This window comes from Caretta caretta, chromosome 9, assembly GCF_965140235.1.
Source record: "Caretta caretta isolate rCarCar2 chromosome 9, rCarCar1.hap1, whole genome shotgun sequence".
In the NCBI taxonomy this organism is placed as follows: domain Eukaryota; kingdom Metazoa; phylum Chordata; order Testudines; family Cheloniidae; genus Caretta; species Caretta caretta.
In genome coordinates, this window is record NC_134214.1 from 63,605,963 (window position 1) to 63,624,763 (window position 18,801).

The 18,801-nt window shown below is 47.0% G+C and overlaps 1 protein-coding gene across 2 annotated transcripts in view; it reads right to left on the reverse strand.

Annotated features, from left to right (window-relative positions):
• GABRQ (gamma-aminobutyric acid type A receptor subunit theta) overlaps window positions 1-17,695 on the reverse strand; it is an 88,164-nt gene extending 70,469 nt beyond the window's left edge. Inside the window, exons 1-2 of one of the 2 annotated variants that reach the window (XM_048865063.2) lie at window positions 16,785-17,695; window positions 12,333-12,421 (exon numbers count right to left, since the gene is read on the reverse strand). In XM_048865063.2, the coding sequence (XP_048721020.1) occupies window positions 12,333-12,421; window positions 16,785-16,864 (169 nt within the window). In that variant the 5' untranslated portion in view covers window positions 16,865-17,695. Of the gene's footprint in view, window positions 1-12,332; window positions 12,422-16,784 lie in introns of those variants that run through there. The other variant, XM_048865064.2, reaches the window with a different exon arrangement.
• Window positions 17,696-18,801: the final 1,106 nt, after the last annotated feature.

The window sequence follows — 18,801 nt, forward strand, 5'->3', positions numbered from 1 at the left end:
CACATGAGCGGAGCCACTGGTGTCAATGACTGTGGGCTACTCATGTGTGTGAGGCTTTGCAGGACTGATCCCATATAGGGTGAGGTCATTCAAAGCATTACGCATTGGCCTAACTCTGCTGCCACTGAAGCCAATGGGAATTTTACCCTTGACTCCAATGGGATCAGAGTTAGGTTAATGTTGAATGCTTTTGAAAATCCCTTCTGGAGCCATCTCCAGTCTGGGGTCTACAGGTGATGTGACTCACTCTCTGGGCACCACAAGGGGGACCACTCTCCCCAGTAGGAAGAGGGGAATTCAGTCTCCATGTTCATTCAGTCCTGAGCCTCACTGAGCACTGCCTCATCATGGACTCCCAGCCATAACCGTGAGGGCTCACCCGCTTCTGGGGAATTCAAAGCTCAAATGGACACCCAGAACTGTAATGAACTTGCAGGACTGAGACTGCAATCTCCATGTTTCATTTATTGCTGAGGATCCCCTCACACTATCTTATCAGTGAACTCCCTGACATGGACTGGTGCAAGAGGGGAATCCATTCTCCTTTGAGTCCTGGCCTTCCCCCTTGCACTGCCTCATTAATGGACCCCTCAGTATGACCTGGAGCAATCACCTTTCCCTGGATTTAGTGAGGAATCAGCCTAACCAACACCCAGCAAACCTCGTTGAAGAAGGAGATTTAAAGGATTTTCTCACTGGAGCAAATTTATAAACAAAGACACCATTTAAACAACAGCAATGAATGGGCCAGTAATTCTCTTTGCTATTACTGGAGAGATGTGCATTTCCTTCCCAGACCTGCTCTGACCTGGGCCCATGGCATAGCTGCAGTTGTGACATCATAGTCTGCTCCAATGGAAATTAAAATGACAATTCAGCATGATCATTTCTCAGCTGGGTAAGACAGACTGGCTATGACAGGAAACCTTCCTTTAAATCCAAGTGCTTTTGATAATAATGTATCATGGAAAGAACATGTCACATACTAACTAAATGTCATTTCTCCCTCTAGTGGCTGCTCCACATAGTGGATAAAAGTCTAATACTGCTACTGGCTGTTGAAGTTACTCTGTTAGCTCAAGTAGTAGAGGCCTGTGCTTTGGTGCTGAAGGACCTAAAGTCAGTAGTTACTGACAGCTTATGGTGGGATTTGTTATAGAAAGTTATGAAATGTAAAGGTCAAAGTTGGTGGAGAATTACATCCTGCTCATTTTTCTTACTACATTATTTACATATATAGTTTTTCATTATTCAATCAGCTCTGGGATAGTCAAATAATATTTGTGAATTAAATTATTAGCAATTCCCCTCTCCCCCCCCCCATCAATCAAAAAATAAATTATCAGTGAATAAACTGTGTACTTTAAAGCTATGTCAGAAAGGCCCCTATCTGCTCCCCTTGCTGAGTTCACTGACTAACCCTAACTAGAGAAGGAGTATGGTTTAGTGGCCTGGAAACCTGGGCACTCCTGCATTCTACTCTTACAGTTAAGGGAGGCAGAACTTCTTGGGTCTAATCCTGGCTCTGCCACTGGCCTATTGCCTGATCTTGAACAAATCTCTTAATCTCTGTGCACCCCAGCTTCCCGAAGTGTAAAATAGGGTTGGGAATACTCCCGCACCTCATAGGGCAGTTGAGAGGATCCATTAGTCAATGTTTGCACAGCACACCATCTTTACTCCTCTCTGTCACACAGAGCCAATAATGCTACAGAAGAGCAAATTACATTCACACAATCAAAAGATCATATCCAGTTAAGCCCTGATTCCAGAATCTTTTTGCTTGGTGATGATGTCCAAAGCAGAGAGAACACAGCTTGATTTCCAGATCCCAGGCTGAGCTTGCTGCGCTGGCAGGTAGAAATATCTTGTTTTGACTGGTAAACTGAGCAAATTTGACATGGAAGTCGCTGAGGGAGAATAAATATGGAACAAGAATATGCCTTTTTTCAGAGGCTCTTTTCCAACCATAACCACACTTCAAGCCATCCCAGACTTGAACTAAGGGGTCCTGAGGTCTGAAACCAAAGCCACACAAGGTCCTCTGGGTCTTGCCCCTGCCACAAGCACAGATATCTGTGATTGCACAATCAGTTAACAGGAATATTCTAGTGTCAGTGGAAGGGGAAAGGGACAGAGTATGAAAAAAAAGGTGAAAGAAAGAGATTTCTCATCTCCTACACACAAGGGAAGGGAAAAATGCTGAACACAGAAGAATAACCCTTTTGTATCTGAATAACACTGTAGTGACATCTGAACCACCATGAAACGTATAGCCTACTTAGAGCAAACTCTGATTCTCTTGCAGACCTGTAAAGAGGACTGCCTTGAAGAGTTCTGCTGTCTTATGTGCAATGGGAACAGGAACAGTGGGTTTGAGCTATGGAATACCGATTCACAGAACAGCTCTATGCTGGCTACTGGGCTCTGCTTTCTAACGTATTTCAACTTTTACGCACATGGAGTTAATTCCTTTAATGGGTTTTATGCCACTGTCGAGTGCAGCATTTGTTTAAAAGCACTCAGCTGTTTTCGTATACAGTTTTTAACAGGTGCATGCAAATATACAAGCTTTCATATGAACTGTCTATATGTGTGTACATAGCTAATTACACCCCCTCTCGTGGGTTATCAGCAAAGATTGAACCTCTGACTTCCTGCATCAAGCTTTAGCCCTTGACCTAAAGGAACTACATTACATTACATTAGTAGTCTCTGATTCACTATGTGAACCAGCCTCTAGAAAGAGAAATGACCTACTTAGCCAATGTGTTACATATATAAATAAAGCCTCTGTACCTCAGTTTCCCCAGCAGCAGAATGGAGGTAAAAATATTGATTTACCTCATAGGTGGATTGTGAGGTTTTAGTAACTTAAGGATTGCAAAGTGCTTTGAGAAACTCGGATAAAGAGGCGGGTGAATATTTTTCGTTAACACTTTTCAATTTTTAAATGAATTCACTTTAGCTGGTTTTTTGCACTCCTTCTGCATTAGCTTTCTGGGAATATTCTGGTAGGTGAGCTTGCTGGCAGGAATGTGCATGGAAACAGTGATTTTAAAGCAGATATTAGAGAATATTCGTGGAAAGTGAATTTAAAATTCGTAATTGGTAGCATTCAAACCAGAAATCTGAGTCTAAGAATGTCACTCACCCCGTCAGGGAACAGAACAAAACCATCTGACCCATGAGGCCACTCAAAACAGCTCATATTTTGCATACTGAATAATCACAACAAATTGCTTATGACCAATCTACAGACCAAGAATCTTTCAGCCAAAAACCTTTAGTAATGAATAAATGTTATTAAATCACAAATTGTTCATAAATAGCTTGTGAACAGAAAAAAAAAAAGGCAAAATTCATGGAAGAAATGCTATGTTAAAAATTATTCACCTCACTCTGAACGGAACTATATATTCAGTATAGACAAAGGCTTATGTTTCAAATTTTTGAGTCAGGTGATACTAATAATAGTAATTATCATAATGTCTTACCCATTTATAGACAGCCATCTAGCCAAAAGGATCCCAAGGCACTTTATAAACTACAGCACAGGTAAACAAGAATCAATTAACCCACCACTGAAATGCAGCCACCCAGGATTGGATGAAGTAGCAATAGAACAGAATAAAGCCATGGTACCCAACTGTTTCAGACAGGAAGTGAAGAGGAAAGCATCAGGCAAGTTTAGGGAGGTGGAATGCAATTACTCAAAATAGAATTTGGCCAGAGCTAGAAAACAAACATCCTTTTCTACTGCCGTAAAAAGGGTATTGGACTAATTGTTCCACAAGCATCCAGGACCTCAGTGTTATGTCTAATCCAGAAGATGGCACCTCTCACATGCCCCCTAGCTACATAGTAGGGAAGTGCCACCTATTGAATCATCAACCCAACTTCCTCAATCACCAGGGTTTTCCTTGCACATAACTCACCGTGTTCCCCACAATGGCTTGGCATGTGAGACTCCAACATAGGCCTGGCTACAGCCCACAAGGGTGTAATAGCACATACATGTGAGACCTGAAAACACCATTCCCCTGGCCAAGGCCTAGTAGTACAAGAGCTAGGCTGGGAGGCAGAAGAGCAGGGCTCTGCCTGGGTGTAAGCCACCTAAAATTCCTTTAACCTTTCGATGCCCAAGCTTCTCCCCTGTGAAATGGAGATAACAATATTTGCCTTCTAAGGGGACTGAATCCATGAACACCTACACCATGCTAGAGAAGTCCCAAGCATTATCCCAGGATGGACAAAGGGAGCGGTCTCAGGTACCTTGGCATTAACGTATAACAATATGCCTAACTCCTTACACTACAACACCACTACAGCGAAACATTTTCCAGCAGTCAAACTCTGGGCAGTGAGGGCTAGATCTGCTGTCTCCCTCCCTGCTCCTGCTGCATTCCCTTCAGCCAACATGGTGGCTCAGCCTTCCAGCACAGTCACTTCAGAAGTCCTGGACTACTGATGATGCTTCACTGCAACACTTTGTGCATCAGCAATAATTTATGTTTATTATTTGGGATTGCAGGTGTCGATGTTGCACAGTTGCTAATTCCACTGAACTCCATCCTTCCCGCTCATCACCTGAGGAGAAAGTATGAGCATGTGTGTGTTACACAGAGGGGAGTTTGGGGTTGTAATAAGGGGCAGGTGAGAGGGAGGATGGAGTGGCGGTGAGGGACATGGTTGCTGGGGCACACTGGCAGGTGAGAAGGAGCAGCAAGGGGTAGATATATGAAATGGAGGAGAATGAGTATCTGTACTGAGCGGCAGGAGAGAAGAAGAATAGAGAAGTGTGTATGTGAGGGAGGGGAATTTGTGTCTGTACTGGGAGTGGGTGAGGACAAGTGTAGGAGGCTGTGAGGGGGAGGGAGGGGAATTTGGGTTTGTAATGAGACGGGGAGGCTAGGTGTGCGTGTGTTTGATCGTGCATGTCTGTGAAGGGAATCTGGATCTGTGAGGAGAGGGGTGGAGACAGTTGAGCCTATCTGAGGAAGGGGAAGAAGGATCTGTGAGCAGAGAGGTGGAGACAGGCATGTAAAACTGAGACATGGAAATGGGGGATCTATAAGCAGAGAATTGAAGACAGGTGTGTGAGGGAGGGGAACGGGGGTTTTGTGATGAGAAGGGATAGGACAGGTGTGTGTATCTGAAGGAGGGAACGGGGGATCTGTGATGAGAGAGGTGAGAACAGGTATGGGTATCTGAGGTAGGGGAGCAGGGTTCTGTGATGAGAGGGGTGATGACAGGTGTGTATCATGGAATGTGGGAGAGGACAGGTGTGTGTATCTGAGGGAAGGGAGCAGGGATCTGTGATGAGACGAAAGGGGACAGGTGTGTGCATCTGATGGGGGAGCAACGGGATCTGTGATGAGAGGGTTGAAAACAGCTGTGTCTGTGTGAGGAAGGGGATCTGTGATGAGAGAGGTGAGGACAGGTGTGTGTGTCTGAGGGAGGAGAGCAGGGACCTGTGATGAAAGGGGTGAGGACAGGTGTGTGTGTCTTAGGGAGGGGCAACGGGACATGTGATGAGAGGCTTGAAAACAGGTGTGTCTGTGTGAGGAAGAGCAATGGGGGCATGTGATGAGAGATGTGAGGACAGATGTGTGTATCTGAGGGAGGGAAGCGGGGATCTGTGATGAGAGGGGAGGGGACAGGTGTGTGTGTATGAGGGAAGGAGAATGGGGATCTCTGATGAGACGGGTGAGGACAGGTGTGCATATATGAGGGAGGGGGAATGGGGATCTGTGATGAGAGGAGCGAGAACAAGTATGTGCATTGGAGGGAAGGGAGTGGGGATCTGTGATAAGAGGAAAGGGGACAGGTGTGTGTATCTGAGGGAGGAGACCTGGGATCTGTGACTAGAGGGGTGAGGACGTGTCTGTGTATCTGAGAGAGGTGAGCGGGGGATCTGTGATTAGAGGGGAGAGGACAGGTGTGTGTATCTGAGGGAGGGGCAAAGGGAATCTGTGATGAGAGGGGTGAGTGTATGAGGGAAGAGAGCGGGGATCTCTGCTGAGAAGGGTGAGGACAGGTGTATGCATTGGAGGGAAGGGAGTAGGGATCTGTGATGAGAGGAAAGGGGACAGGTGTGTGTCTGTGAAGGAGGGGCAACGGGATCTGTGATGAGAGGGTTGAAAACAGGTTTGTCTGTGTGAGGAAAGGGAAGGGGGAATTGGGATGAGAGGCATGAGGACAGGTGTGGATATCTCAGGGAGGGGATTATGGATCTCTGATGAGAGGGGTGAGGACACGTGTGTGTATCTGAGGGAAGGGAGTGAGGATCTGTGAGGAGAGGAAAGTGGATGGGGGTGTGTATCTGAGGAAGGGGCAATGGGATCTGTTATGAGAGGGTTGAAAACAGGTGTGTCTGTGTGAGGAAGGGGAGCAGGGATCTGTGATGAGGGGCAAGAATGGGTGTGTATATCTGAGGGAGGGGCAATGGGAATCGGTAATGAGAGGGATGAGGACAGGTGTGTGTATTTGAGGAGGGGAGCAGGGAACCTCTGATGAGAGGAAAGGGACAGGTGTGTGTATCTGAGGGAGGGGAATGGGGATCTGTAATGAGAGGGGCGAGGACAGGTGTGTGTATCTGAGGGAGTGGGGAACAAGCATCTCTGATGAGAGGGGTGAGGACAGGTGTGTGTAAGTGTGTGCTGGGGGGCAGTTTGCGTTTGTAATGAGGGGAATGTGAAAGGGAGCATAGATGGGCATTCTGACATCTTTGAAAACCAGGACCCCATAAACTGTAACTAATTCTCCCTAAGGAAGTGTGAAGACAGATCGGAGCAGGAGAGGCTGCTGGACCTCCATGCTTTGCAGTGTAGGAATTTGTATTTGTTCCTTAAGGAAACCCAGTCATTCCCTCTTCACCTGATATTTCCAAACACAGTACATAAATTCCCTGGAGTGGAAAACCCAAGAGCCCCTGGCTTTGTGGGTGGAAGGGGGACATGGAAAAGATCTTGCTCCCCCTGGCTTCCGCTAGCAAAATGTAGTGGTGCTGGGAAAGCCAAGGAGGGCTCCCCCTTCCTCTGTTCTCTGGAAGCAGGGCCATCTCCTTGAAACTCTTGTGAAGTTTTGGGCATCGATGCACCAACTGAGAGCAGCTGAGTCACTGCGCTTAACAGGGTTCCTCGCGCCATTTCCTGCATCTCCTTCTCTGACCTGGGGCAATACCTTCTTAATTTGCTTTCTTTTGCTTTGTAGTTAATGCTTCCAAAAGTGAGAGGCTAAGAGCACTAACTAGAGCCAGGCACTGTGCAGGATGCTGCTGTGAAAGCTTCCTGCCCTCCCTTCCCCCCACCACCCTGTCACACCTTCTCTTCTAAGAAACAAGGCCTGTGCACCGCTCTATCAGTGTGCCCCAGACATAGCCTGCTGGATCCCACAAAACTGAATTCCTGATGCACGCTTCCCCTGCTGGTCCAGTGCTGGGAACTTGCCCTCCCCCTCAGCTCAGCCAAAGCACCCTACTCCTGCCCTCTCCCCTACCCTGTTCTTGCTATTTCAGTACTGAGATCTCTCCTCCCCACAGACTGACGTCTCTGCCAATATATCTTACTTCTCCCCTGTAGCACCCCCTTCTATTCCAGTGTGGGGACTCCCCCAGTTATGACAAGGCCTCTCAGGCTGCTCTGCAACAGTGCCTTGCTATTCTAGTCGTAGGCCATCTCCTAGTGCTGTCAAGCCATCTTGGACACCCCAAGCTATCCCAGCTATTCCCACAAGCATTCCCCTCCCCCCCCGAGCTCAATGCCCCTTTGCTATCCCAGACTACCCCCTGAGCAGATATGCTAGCACCCATTCCCAGAAGAAGCCAGGTGCCAGCTAAGAACTAGACAGCGACCATCCAACTCAATGAATCTGTCACTCAAGCTAGTGAGATTTAGCACCTGAGCTCCTAAGATGTGATGCCACTGATGAGTCCACTGAGTCACCCTCCACACTCCCCCACCACCCAAGCTCCATCTCCACAGCTAGCAACCTCTGGACAGCATGATCCGAGTCTGGCTGTGTGGCTGGGTAAGATGGGCCAAGATTTGCCAGGAGCCCCTCTCCACCCCATTCACGGTTCAGCTTAACTGATGAACATGACACTCCCTCTGCCACAGTGCCACCCCTGAGAGCCAACCTGCTCATCGGTGAAATGGGCTTCAAAGGGGGGAGTGAGTGGCTGACGCTTCTCAGCCACTCAGCTCGGCCTGGAGCTAACGAGGCATCTCGAAATTAAAAAGTGAACTGCAATCCCCAGCAGGCCTGTCCTCCTTTTGGCATTAGTTGGAGTTCTCTTTCTATCTCAGGGAGCTGGGGAGCAGTGAACGGCATTCAGATTTGTTGCGGCACTGTGTCCTGGGTAGTGCACAGGGATACTGGGATAGGGAGGACCTGTGTCTTAGGAAAGGTGTGTGTGTGGGTGGGGTCCTTTCAGTGAAGTCAGGGCCCCAGGAGAGATTCCCTTTGGAGAGTGTTTTCACTTGTGGGGGCGCAGAGGGGAACTATCACTGACTGGCTGGTTTCTAACCTCTCTGGCCACCCATTTACCTTACATCAATAGAGCAGCGTGGAGGGGATGCAGAGAAGATAAAACATGGGATGCAGAGAGAGAGAGAGATTGTGTGTGTGTGTGTGAGGGAGGGAAAGAGGGAGGGAGATTTGGGGCTTTTAGTGAGAGAGGGTGTGCAAGTGTGTGTGGGAGGGAGGGAGAGGAATTTGGGTCTGTGACTTGGGGCTCGTGAGGGCAGAGGGTGTGAACAGGAGCAGCTCTATCATCCCTGAGATGGATAGGGATACAGAGATCTGTTTGGAGTACTATGCCATGGAAAGTGAGATAAAATTGTGCGTATGAGAAAGAGAGGGAGCAGGAGCTGGGAGAACTGGACTGTAATAAGGGGAGGGCAGGATGCTACTGGGCCAGAGAAAAGCACCGGGACTGTTTGGAAAGTCTGAGGGGTGCTCTGGCAGCTCCCTATTGCCAGGTCAAAGTGAAGCAATGGTGCATGGGAGCATAGTGGGGGTGGACACACACTAACAGATAATACCGCAGGGATGACAAACTGGTATCACTGACAACTCTTGAGTGCGGCTTGGCCAGCCACAGCAGCTCTGTGCATGAGACCTGCCAGGAGAGCCCTGGTTGTGAGGAGGAACTGTACTTAGGCCCGGATCCTCTAAGGTATTTAGACACCTAGCTCAGTGGTTGTGAGGTACCTAAATATTGCTGAGGTTCTAGGCCTTTGTGCCTCCCTGATCTTTGGCGTGAGGGTGCGGCATGGAGTCAGAGCAAGCACAGATGCCCGTAGGTCCCTGCTGGGAGCCAGCCTAACCCTCTGGTTGCTTGTGGGCCTGAGTTCTGAGGTACTTTCCTGGCTCCTACATATCCCTGGGAGAAGGGAGCCTTGCTCCCAGAAAGCTTCCTGGGTCTTACCCAAGATTTTCTAGCTTCATCGACTATTTACGGGATAGGGTGGAAACCTCAACCCCTCCATGGCAGGGATATGAATGAGGTAGTCAGCACAGTGAGCCACATTCATCCCCTGGTGTGACAGCACTGGCCTCAGTAGAATTGCCTCAGGGACAGATTTGGCTCAATGTCTCAGGGACCCAGATAACTGTGGTGACTGATACTGTTACTTGTAGACTTTCACCTCCAGCTCACTAGGTTAACGATGACCGAGATGTGTTGCCATCTCCTGACTGTTGGGGGACCCTTACATGGTCCTGGGGCTCAGTCCAATTCCTACCGCTACAATCAGTTCTCTTATTTCAGGCTGTGCAGGGACAGAGGCAGAGGATCGAACCATCCAGAGAGGCTGAACGCCCCTTTCAATCCGAGAGTGTCAATGGCACCACATGGGAGAAGCTTGCACTGCCTGCTCAGACTCGGAGCCCTGTGGGGCTAGTAGTCTCTTGTGCTATTGATCCCTTCAAAATAGGGGAAAGAAAGGAACTGAGCCTTTTTTAATAAAGTTGGGAAAGCAACAATTAAACATGGGGGTCGGGGGCTCTCTCTCTCTTTCTGCTTTTATTATGGAGATCCAATGAGCACTTTGCAAATGTAGGTGGAAAATCAGAGATCTTCTCATAGGTTTTAAGGTCAGAAGGGGCTGTTATGAGCCATTGTTCTGACCACCTTCATTGCACTAGTCACAGAACGTCATCCAGCAATTCCTGCATCAACCCCAGGTCTATTCTTTCAAACCAGCTAAAGAGGGACAGTGTGCTTCATGGGGCTGCTCTGCTGGATGGGCACTCAAGTGGGATAAAGCACTTTCAACTGATCATGCATGACTCCCTGCCCACTCTGGACTCCTGAGCCATGATCCATGGGGAGACAGGATAGCCAATCCCCCACAATCACCACTGCCCTCACCCTCCGTCAGTTCATGTTGCCCCTGCACAGAGCTGGATCACCTACTGTGTTTTACTGTATCCTAATAATCCCAAAGGCTTACTAGGCGGTTTTCTTGCCATTTTTATGGCATCTCTGAAGTTCTCCACCCATAAAATGTAACTGCACCAACTTCTGTGACTGGGGCCAGCCAGCTTTGTGTTTCCCTGATAAACCCTTTTCATCAAGCCTTCCTGTATTCCAGATTCAAAGAGGTTCCATTACCTCCTGCTCGCTTGCTGAGCACTGCTACCCTCCCGAAGCTGTGTCCATTGAAGCGAATTCCAGGATGTACCACTTTGCACCATGGAGGAGTCATTTTACATGGGAGAGTCTCTCCCCACCTCAAGCCCTCCTTAGAGTCTGCATTTCAGCAGCTGATTATATTGCTCCTGCCCTTCTGAAAATCCCATTCCACCAGCAGTGATGGGAGACAAACATGAGAGTGGGGTGGAAAGAGGGTGGGGAAAGAGCCTTCACCGTGGGTGAATATAGGCAGGTTTGTGTGCAGTGGAGGGAAGTCTGAGATGATGGATAAATAGAGAGATCATAGCTAGTTCATGGAGCAGAGAGAAACTGATTCAAACTGATTTAAGGACTGATTCAAAGCTCCTGGAACCCAGTGGGAATCTTCCCATCGACTTCAGTGGGCTTTGGATCAGGCCTGTAATGGGAGACCTCTGTCCCACACCATCGTTGGCACATTTTCCCCTTGAAACCAAGGACATCAATCTGCTTTTCAGCAGTTGTCTCCAGAAGGGCCACTCAGTCCTCTGCAACTCCCAGAACTTCTGAGATAAACTCCTACCTACAGACAAAGGGAAAGCACCACCCAACTAAGGCCAAAAATACCAAATCAAGGTAAGCCCAAGCAAAAGTGCCCCGACACTCACATCATAGTCTAGTTCCTACTATTAAGTGGGTGCCAATAAATACCCACCGATGGGGCTTCACGGCCCGGTAATTATTTCCCCACCCCACCCAAAAAAGAAAAGAAGCTCCCTTTCTCTCTTCTTTTTCTTTGATGCCTGGGGGGGCTATAAAGCCCTGCCCGTGGGGATCAGCAGACAGGAATGTCCCCTTCCAAATAGCAGTGAGATTGCCATCTCTGGAAGGAATATTTCATTCTGCATCTGTAGCAGGAGGCACGGAGCATTCCAGAGAGACCACACTAACTTCCTGGTACTTCTCGTACCACCTCATCAGCTAGTATCCTGACAGACAAACCATCAGCCTGGCCAGCGGACGGTCTGACCAACTGGGGGACAAACTGCAAAACTCTCTGTACCCAGGGGGGAGGATAGCTACAGCACTGTACCGTGTGGCGAAGGGGGGCAGAGGGAGATATCCGGTGAGCCAATGTCACAGTGAAGCATCTACAGAAATGCCATGGGATACACACTGTAGGGTTGTTGGGGTTTTTCTTAAGCTTTTGGCAGCCCATGAGTGAGGTTAAACTCAGAGCAACACAGTTTATCCAACGGCCAGACGGCCTGTTACAGGGGTCAGCAGCCAGCAAACAATCCCAGAATGCCAAAACCCTGGGACACACATACTGGTAGAGAAAGAGCAAGGGAGAGAGCAGATGAGAGACAGGGGCAGGGGGAGCAGGGATCTGAGAGAGAAAGGAAATGGGGAGGCGGCCAGGGAGAGCACAAGGAAGGATCAAAAGAGAATGACAGACAGAGAAAGAAAACTGCATGAGAGAGGGCAAAGGAAGCACAAGGAGAGAGAGCGTCGGAAGGGGGAGGGCAGAGAAACAGCAGAGGAAGAGAGAGAGGGAGCACGGAGAAGGGAAAATCTCACAGGTTGATGCATGTTGCTAGCAGCGGAACAGGTAGCACTGACATATGGAGCAGTTGGCCTCTAGTGCCTCTGCTGCATTTCCTCAAATTGCAAACTACCCCAGCGCGAGAGAAAGTGTGGATCACTGTACCTCCGAAGTCGGGTCTGAGGCGGACGTCATACCCCTTCAGCAATTTGTCCACAATCTCTTTCACCACAGAAATATTCCCAGTGGATTGGCTGAAACAGAGAAGAAGAAGAAGAAGTCCTTATCATCGTCCCCACACAGGAGAGCCGTGTGGAGGGCCTAGGCAAAGGGCAGACACGTTCCCTGGCTTGCAGGCTGAACCCTGGTGTGCATGCACAGACGCATACACGCTCCCTGCCTCACACACGAGCTTTTCCTCTCACAAACACCCCCTCCCTGTCTCTCTCCCAGTCGTAGCCCTCCTCTCACACACACACACATTCACTGTCTTGCACGCACACAGCTATCCTCGCACTCTTCACACTGCACATGCCCTGTCAAATACAAGCCCAGCTGGAGGCTGCTGGGGATCCCATACTTTCGGGACATCCACGCAGTCTAAAAAGCCTATGAACCAATCCCTGGAGGGGGTGGCACACAGGGGCTCTTAAATGAGCACTGTAGATACTCATTCTCTATCTACCACTGCACATTTACTGTCCCTGTCACATACACCCACACTACACTATACATACACAGCCTCCATCTTCGTCACACCCCACAGCCTTTCAACTTCCTTCTCACTCACACTCCCCTTGTGTTCTCTCATTCTGTACACGCACTCACTCTCACACACCGTACACAAATCTGCATCCTTTACCATACACACACACAGGGCTTCCACACTCTAGTCACACACACTCACTGTATCTCTGTCAAACACACAGAGTGTACACAAATTTGCCCTCTCTGTTACATACACACCTCCATGCGCTGCCTTCCTCTCACCCTGCACACACACTTCATCTACAACACAGTAGGCACTTTCTGTCTCTCACACATACTATATACAAACCCAGACTTCTCACACCTAATACACATTGAACTCCGCATGATATTCACCCCCTGCCCAAACACATTCATCTATACAATCTCCCTTTCACATTCTGTGCACCCAGGTACTCTCTTGGGTTAGCCACACTCCCTCCTACACACATAGATTTATGATCTTTGGCCTCTGAGAATAAATATTACACAGCAGCTTCTAATATCTTCTTAGCAACAAAGACCTGGAGAGAAAGAGAGAGAGGAAAAGTCCATCTTTGGCTCAGTATGCCTAGATAATGATATTTTCCCTACCAAGCCCTGTGTTTTCCATTTGGAGGTTTGGTAGCCTCCATTGCTACTGGAGTTCCAATTCCTTCCAGCCATATGAACGAGAGGGATCTCCTGATATAAACAGTCCTAAAGGCAAAGAAAGTGCTGGTGGAACATTAGGAAGGGAGGAAGAAGCTACAAGAATGAAGCTCCAAAATATAGGTAAGTGCAGATTGTTTCCACTTGAGTGACCCCCAAACCCAACCATAGTCCCAGCTCTGTCCAAGGAATAAGACTTGTTTTCCCCAGAGCTTGTGTACACATGCCATCATCAAACAACATCCTTTGCAATCCTAGTTTAAATTCCAAATCCTATGAAAAAGACACATCTTTCAGGCCATCTTTCCTTCCCCCGCAGATCCATCTAGGATGTAAACCTGCAACACAATATTACCCCTTCCAGCCAACCTTGGTGTCAGCCTGAAGCTGGGGGATTGTGTTGACATGTCCACACGCCCCGGGTGGGTGCATGCACATGTCTTTGTACACATCTGGCTGTGATTTATGCTTATGGATTTACTGTATGTGAACATGGATCTACATACACATAAGTGCTCGAGTCAGTGTGTGTGATGTATGTGCAGAGATCTTTATACACAGGTGTGTGTACGGACCTGGATCCTCATGCAACTCGATATGAGTGCATGGATCAGCATATGGATGGCTGAGTCTGGGTAAAAATATAGATCTATGTATGCATGCTGTAAATCTGGGTGCCCAGATACGTACACGTGTATTACATATATATATAGATATGTGTATAGGTGCATGAATCTGTGAGTACAGGTGTATGGATACTGGCGTATGAGTGTGGGTCTAGGAACATGAGTAAATTCACCGGTGTGTGCATGTGTTATTGATCTGGATGCGTGAGCCTCTGTGTGTGCCTGGATTTTCAATGCATACACCTTCAATCAGAATGTGTATGGGTGAACATAAACCAACATATTTATGTGGGCAATATCTAGGCACACGGATAAACTGTTCAGTGAATATGCTGATGGCCGTGCATATATGATCTGGGTTTCCTGTACATGTGCCCCATTTGTTTAGGTATGTCTTTACACAAGTGTACAGGAAAATGCAGACATGTGTACATTCTCATACACAAGTCTGTGCATACATAGGTTATGGACATTTGTGTAGAGAAGTATGTACCACATGCACATGTGGATTTATGTGTTTCTATGCATGTATTTGTGCGTGTATGTGTATATGTATTTCGGGAATCTGTGTAAGTGTGTATATGTGCACACTCTGGATACATGCACAGTTAGCTGTACATGTGTGCGTGTGCACAACTAGGTGCATGGGTTTTCATATATGTATATGATAATCAAAATGTTTCAGGCTTATAGAATGCTTTCCTCAATGGAATTTACAAACATTTATTTATCCCCACAACAAGCCATGAGGTTAGAAAGTATCATTACCTCCATTTTACAGACAGGGAAACTAAGGCAGGGACAGAGTACTCAATATACCCAAAGTCACACAGGAAGTCTGTGGCAGAATTGGGACTAGAACACTGCTGTCCCATTCTTTCCCACAAACTACAAGTATCTCCCACTAAAGTCAATGGGAGTTACTTTTATCCTAGGAAAGAAAATATAGGACCAAGGTTTCCTGCCTCTCAATCCTGTGCCTGCACTGTAAGGCCATCCATCTTCCTCTGAACAAACGATCTGTGTAGTTACACAGGATTTGTGTGTGTCTCTGTAGCTAAGTGTAAAATCTTTATGAACATGGGTCAGTATCCATGTAGGATACATATACATTCAATGTGTGAATTGTATCTTTGGATATTGCACACCTGACGCTGAGCGGGTGTGCACGTGCACTGTACATCTATGCACACACCCAAATGTATGGGTCCTGTATGTGTGTGCAAGGTGCTTATGAGCATGGATGTGTGAGTGTACCTTACATGTATGAATTTAGTTTCATGTGTGTGTGATGGGTATGTGTATACAGTATGTGAACCTGAGTCTATGCTTATGCAGGTGTAAACAAACACGTGCATGGGCATATATGAGTGGGCAGGATCCACATGCGCATGTGCATTTGCATGAGTGTGTATATTTTTCAGTGTACAGTGTATGTGTCATGCATTAAACAGTAGGAGGGAAGGGATGTGTGTGGGGGCATGGATCTGCACATGTGCATATGTGTATGCATCTGTGTCTTTGTGTACATAGAGAACATAGATCTCTGTATTTTCACAGATGTATATCTGTGCCTGGACCCGTAGATGTTTTAATGTAATGCAATATTATATATGCAAGGATGTATGAGTATATATCTAATACATAATTACCCTGTCTATTAATGCACTGATGAGTGCATTCTGTGTAAATGCATATATGTGTGAACTGAAAATGAGTGTGTATACACTGTATGTGTGTGTTCAGTGGATAAATATTTATGCATACATGCATAGATGCCCTCCACATACATTGTCCACTATGGATGTGTGTACATGTGTGAATGCATGGATCTCTTGTGTCCATATATATAGTCATATATCTGTATGTATGTATGTAATACATTACTAAGTAGGCATCTCTAGACACATGCATTGCATATCTAGTATACTGTCCACTGTATATGTGATATGATGTACTGCATGAATATACACGTGTGAGTATATATGGATGCATACATGCATAGATGTGTGTGTATGCATTGCACATAAATAAATATGACTATATTTACATGTGTGCATGCAATGAATAAATATGTATGCATGATGGATGGATGCATTGCATCTGTAATGCACACTGTATAGCTGTGTGAAGGCACACATGCATGGACGTGTGTGTGTGGATGCATGTGCATTCTGTGTGTACAGACACAGGCATGGCTATGTCCGGGTGTATGTTTGTTTTTGCAGGTATCACGTATATATACAGACCGGTGCTTGTGTTTAGTTCCATCTCTGCTCGCCGGACATAATGTTCCCCAGCGCAAGGCTTCATTTTGTCAATTCTCCCAAATTCGCGTCAGTTTCGCTTACTGTAGGAGACTCTGATGCAAACGAGCTGCGAGGTGAGCTCCGTCTGCAGAGAGCTTGCTCTAGATCCCATGCATGAGCACCCCTCCTCCCCCTAAAATGCAATTGACTAGGAAGTAAGAAACAGCAGGCACTAGGAAAGCAATTTGGGTGAAAGACCCCCACCACCACTACCACCAAAGAAACCCAGCCCACTCCTCCAAGCCCCCCCATCTGCCCCTGCACCCTGGAAATCAAATCCTTACCTTTGCGCACAGTAGGCGAGACAAAGCGCTGCTAAAGCAGAGACAAATGCACTCAATCTGTCTGCCTGAAATCTCCACATTTCCACAAACACGATGGAGGGAAAAAAATGTTTGGAGGGGAGGGGAAGATCTTCTGAAATCCCCCTCCAAAAAAAAAGAAGAAGAAGAAGAAGAAGAAGACAACAAATTATTTCCTTTATTAAAAAAAAAAAGCACAAGACAGTAAAAAAAAATATGGGGGAAATATATATTCCCCCCTCCCTTCAGTGCCAGTCAAAGAATTCGCCTCTTCTTCCTTTCAGCATCCTCTCAACAAGAGACATCCTCTGGCAATGGAGAAAATCCCAAGAGAGAGAAAAATGAAATGTCCCCAAAATGGACTCAGCAAAATGTAGAATCAAATCTCATAGGTAAAAAAAGAAAAAAGAACCCGATCTCCCCTGAACTCTCCACTTTGATTATTTCCCCCTCCTATTTTGCCATCCAGTTCTGCAGATGTTGCATGGCTCCTGTTATCCACCTTCAGAGAAGAGGAGGAGGAGAAAGTGTGTGTGTGTGTGGTGGGGGGGAGGGTGAGAGTTATCTAGCAATGCAATTTTATTCTGGATTTCACCTACCCTTTACTCATCTGTTTGCCCTCCTCCCTCTTTTTTATTTTATTTTATTTTATTTTATTTTATTTTTAGGAGGGGGGCTTTCAAGCCCCAGGGTATGATTTTATTTTATTTTACTTGCACCCTGATGCTGGTGACTTGGATGGATTTTGTGAAAGGGTTAAAAAACAAACACAAAGCAAAAAAAAAAAAAAATCCTTGTATGCAGAAAGAATTGTTCTCAAAAGCAGAGCTGCACGTCTCCTTAATGCTGTTGCTGCAGCTCCTGTAGAGTTTTGCTGCTCATTGCAAAGTCACAAGAGGAGGGGAGGAGAGAGGGACTTTTGTAGATTGGGGAAGGAAGAAAAAATATCTATGGGCAAATTATGATCCTGACGTCATGGCTGACAACATTAACCCTCGCTGGTATGGAGAGGGGATTTTTTTTGGCCGGGGGGTGTGTGTGTAAATGTTGTTTTGGGGAGAGAGGATAAGTCTGGAGGAGAGATGGTTCAGTCGATGGAGCAGATCACTGCCGTGGCCATTTGAAATAGCCTGGCGAGCTCACAAAACCAAACCTTTTCCTTCGATGAGAGAGCACGGAGGAGAAGGCAAAGCACATGAGAGCGTCTCTCTAGCCCATGGGGCTAAGAGGCCTGACAGCATTCCTGGGAAGCCTTTGGGGAGAATTCCTAATGGTTTCTGGCAGATGACGGAGAGAATCCGGGAGTTCCCCTAGGAAGGAGAGACAGTGACCCAGAAAAAGGATCTTTCTTTCTTTTGGAATTAGACAGGAGCGGAGCTATTGGCCCAACAAAGCACAAGTTTGGGGGGTTGAAATCTGGAAGTGCTGCCAAGTGTCGGCTAATTATGTTGTGGATTTTCCCACTGAAATAGTAATGACACAAAGCAAACAGTCATCCTCATGATACTTTCCTTATCAGCTATGGATCTTTTTCTAATAAAACCCTATAAAATAAAACAATAACCCAGCCCTGCTGGCTAAAATATGCAGCTACAGACTTTCCTGGAGGGATTTTTTTCCTGGGAACAGGGTATGAATTCTGTCAAGCCCTTGAATCCAGAGCCAGGTGGGTGGCCTGTTTAAGAGCATAGGAACTGCCAGGTTGGATCAGACCATGGGGCCAGCTAATCCAGTATCTTGTCCCTCACCATGGCCTGTACCAGCTGCCTCAGAGGACAGTAGACAAAACACAGGATGTAGTAACTTTCTTCCTAAGTTCCTCAGGTAGAGGCTGGTTTATGCCCTGAAGCATGCAGGTTTATACCCTGTCCAAACTCACGTTGGCCAAAAGGGAAATGCATTTGTCAAAATGGCTGAACTGGCCAACGCTTAGTGCTCCTCAAGCTTCTTTCCTGGGGACAGGCACATGGGAGCTGAAGATTGAACATACAGATGCACT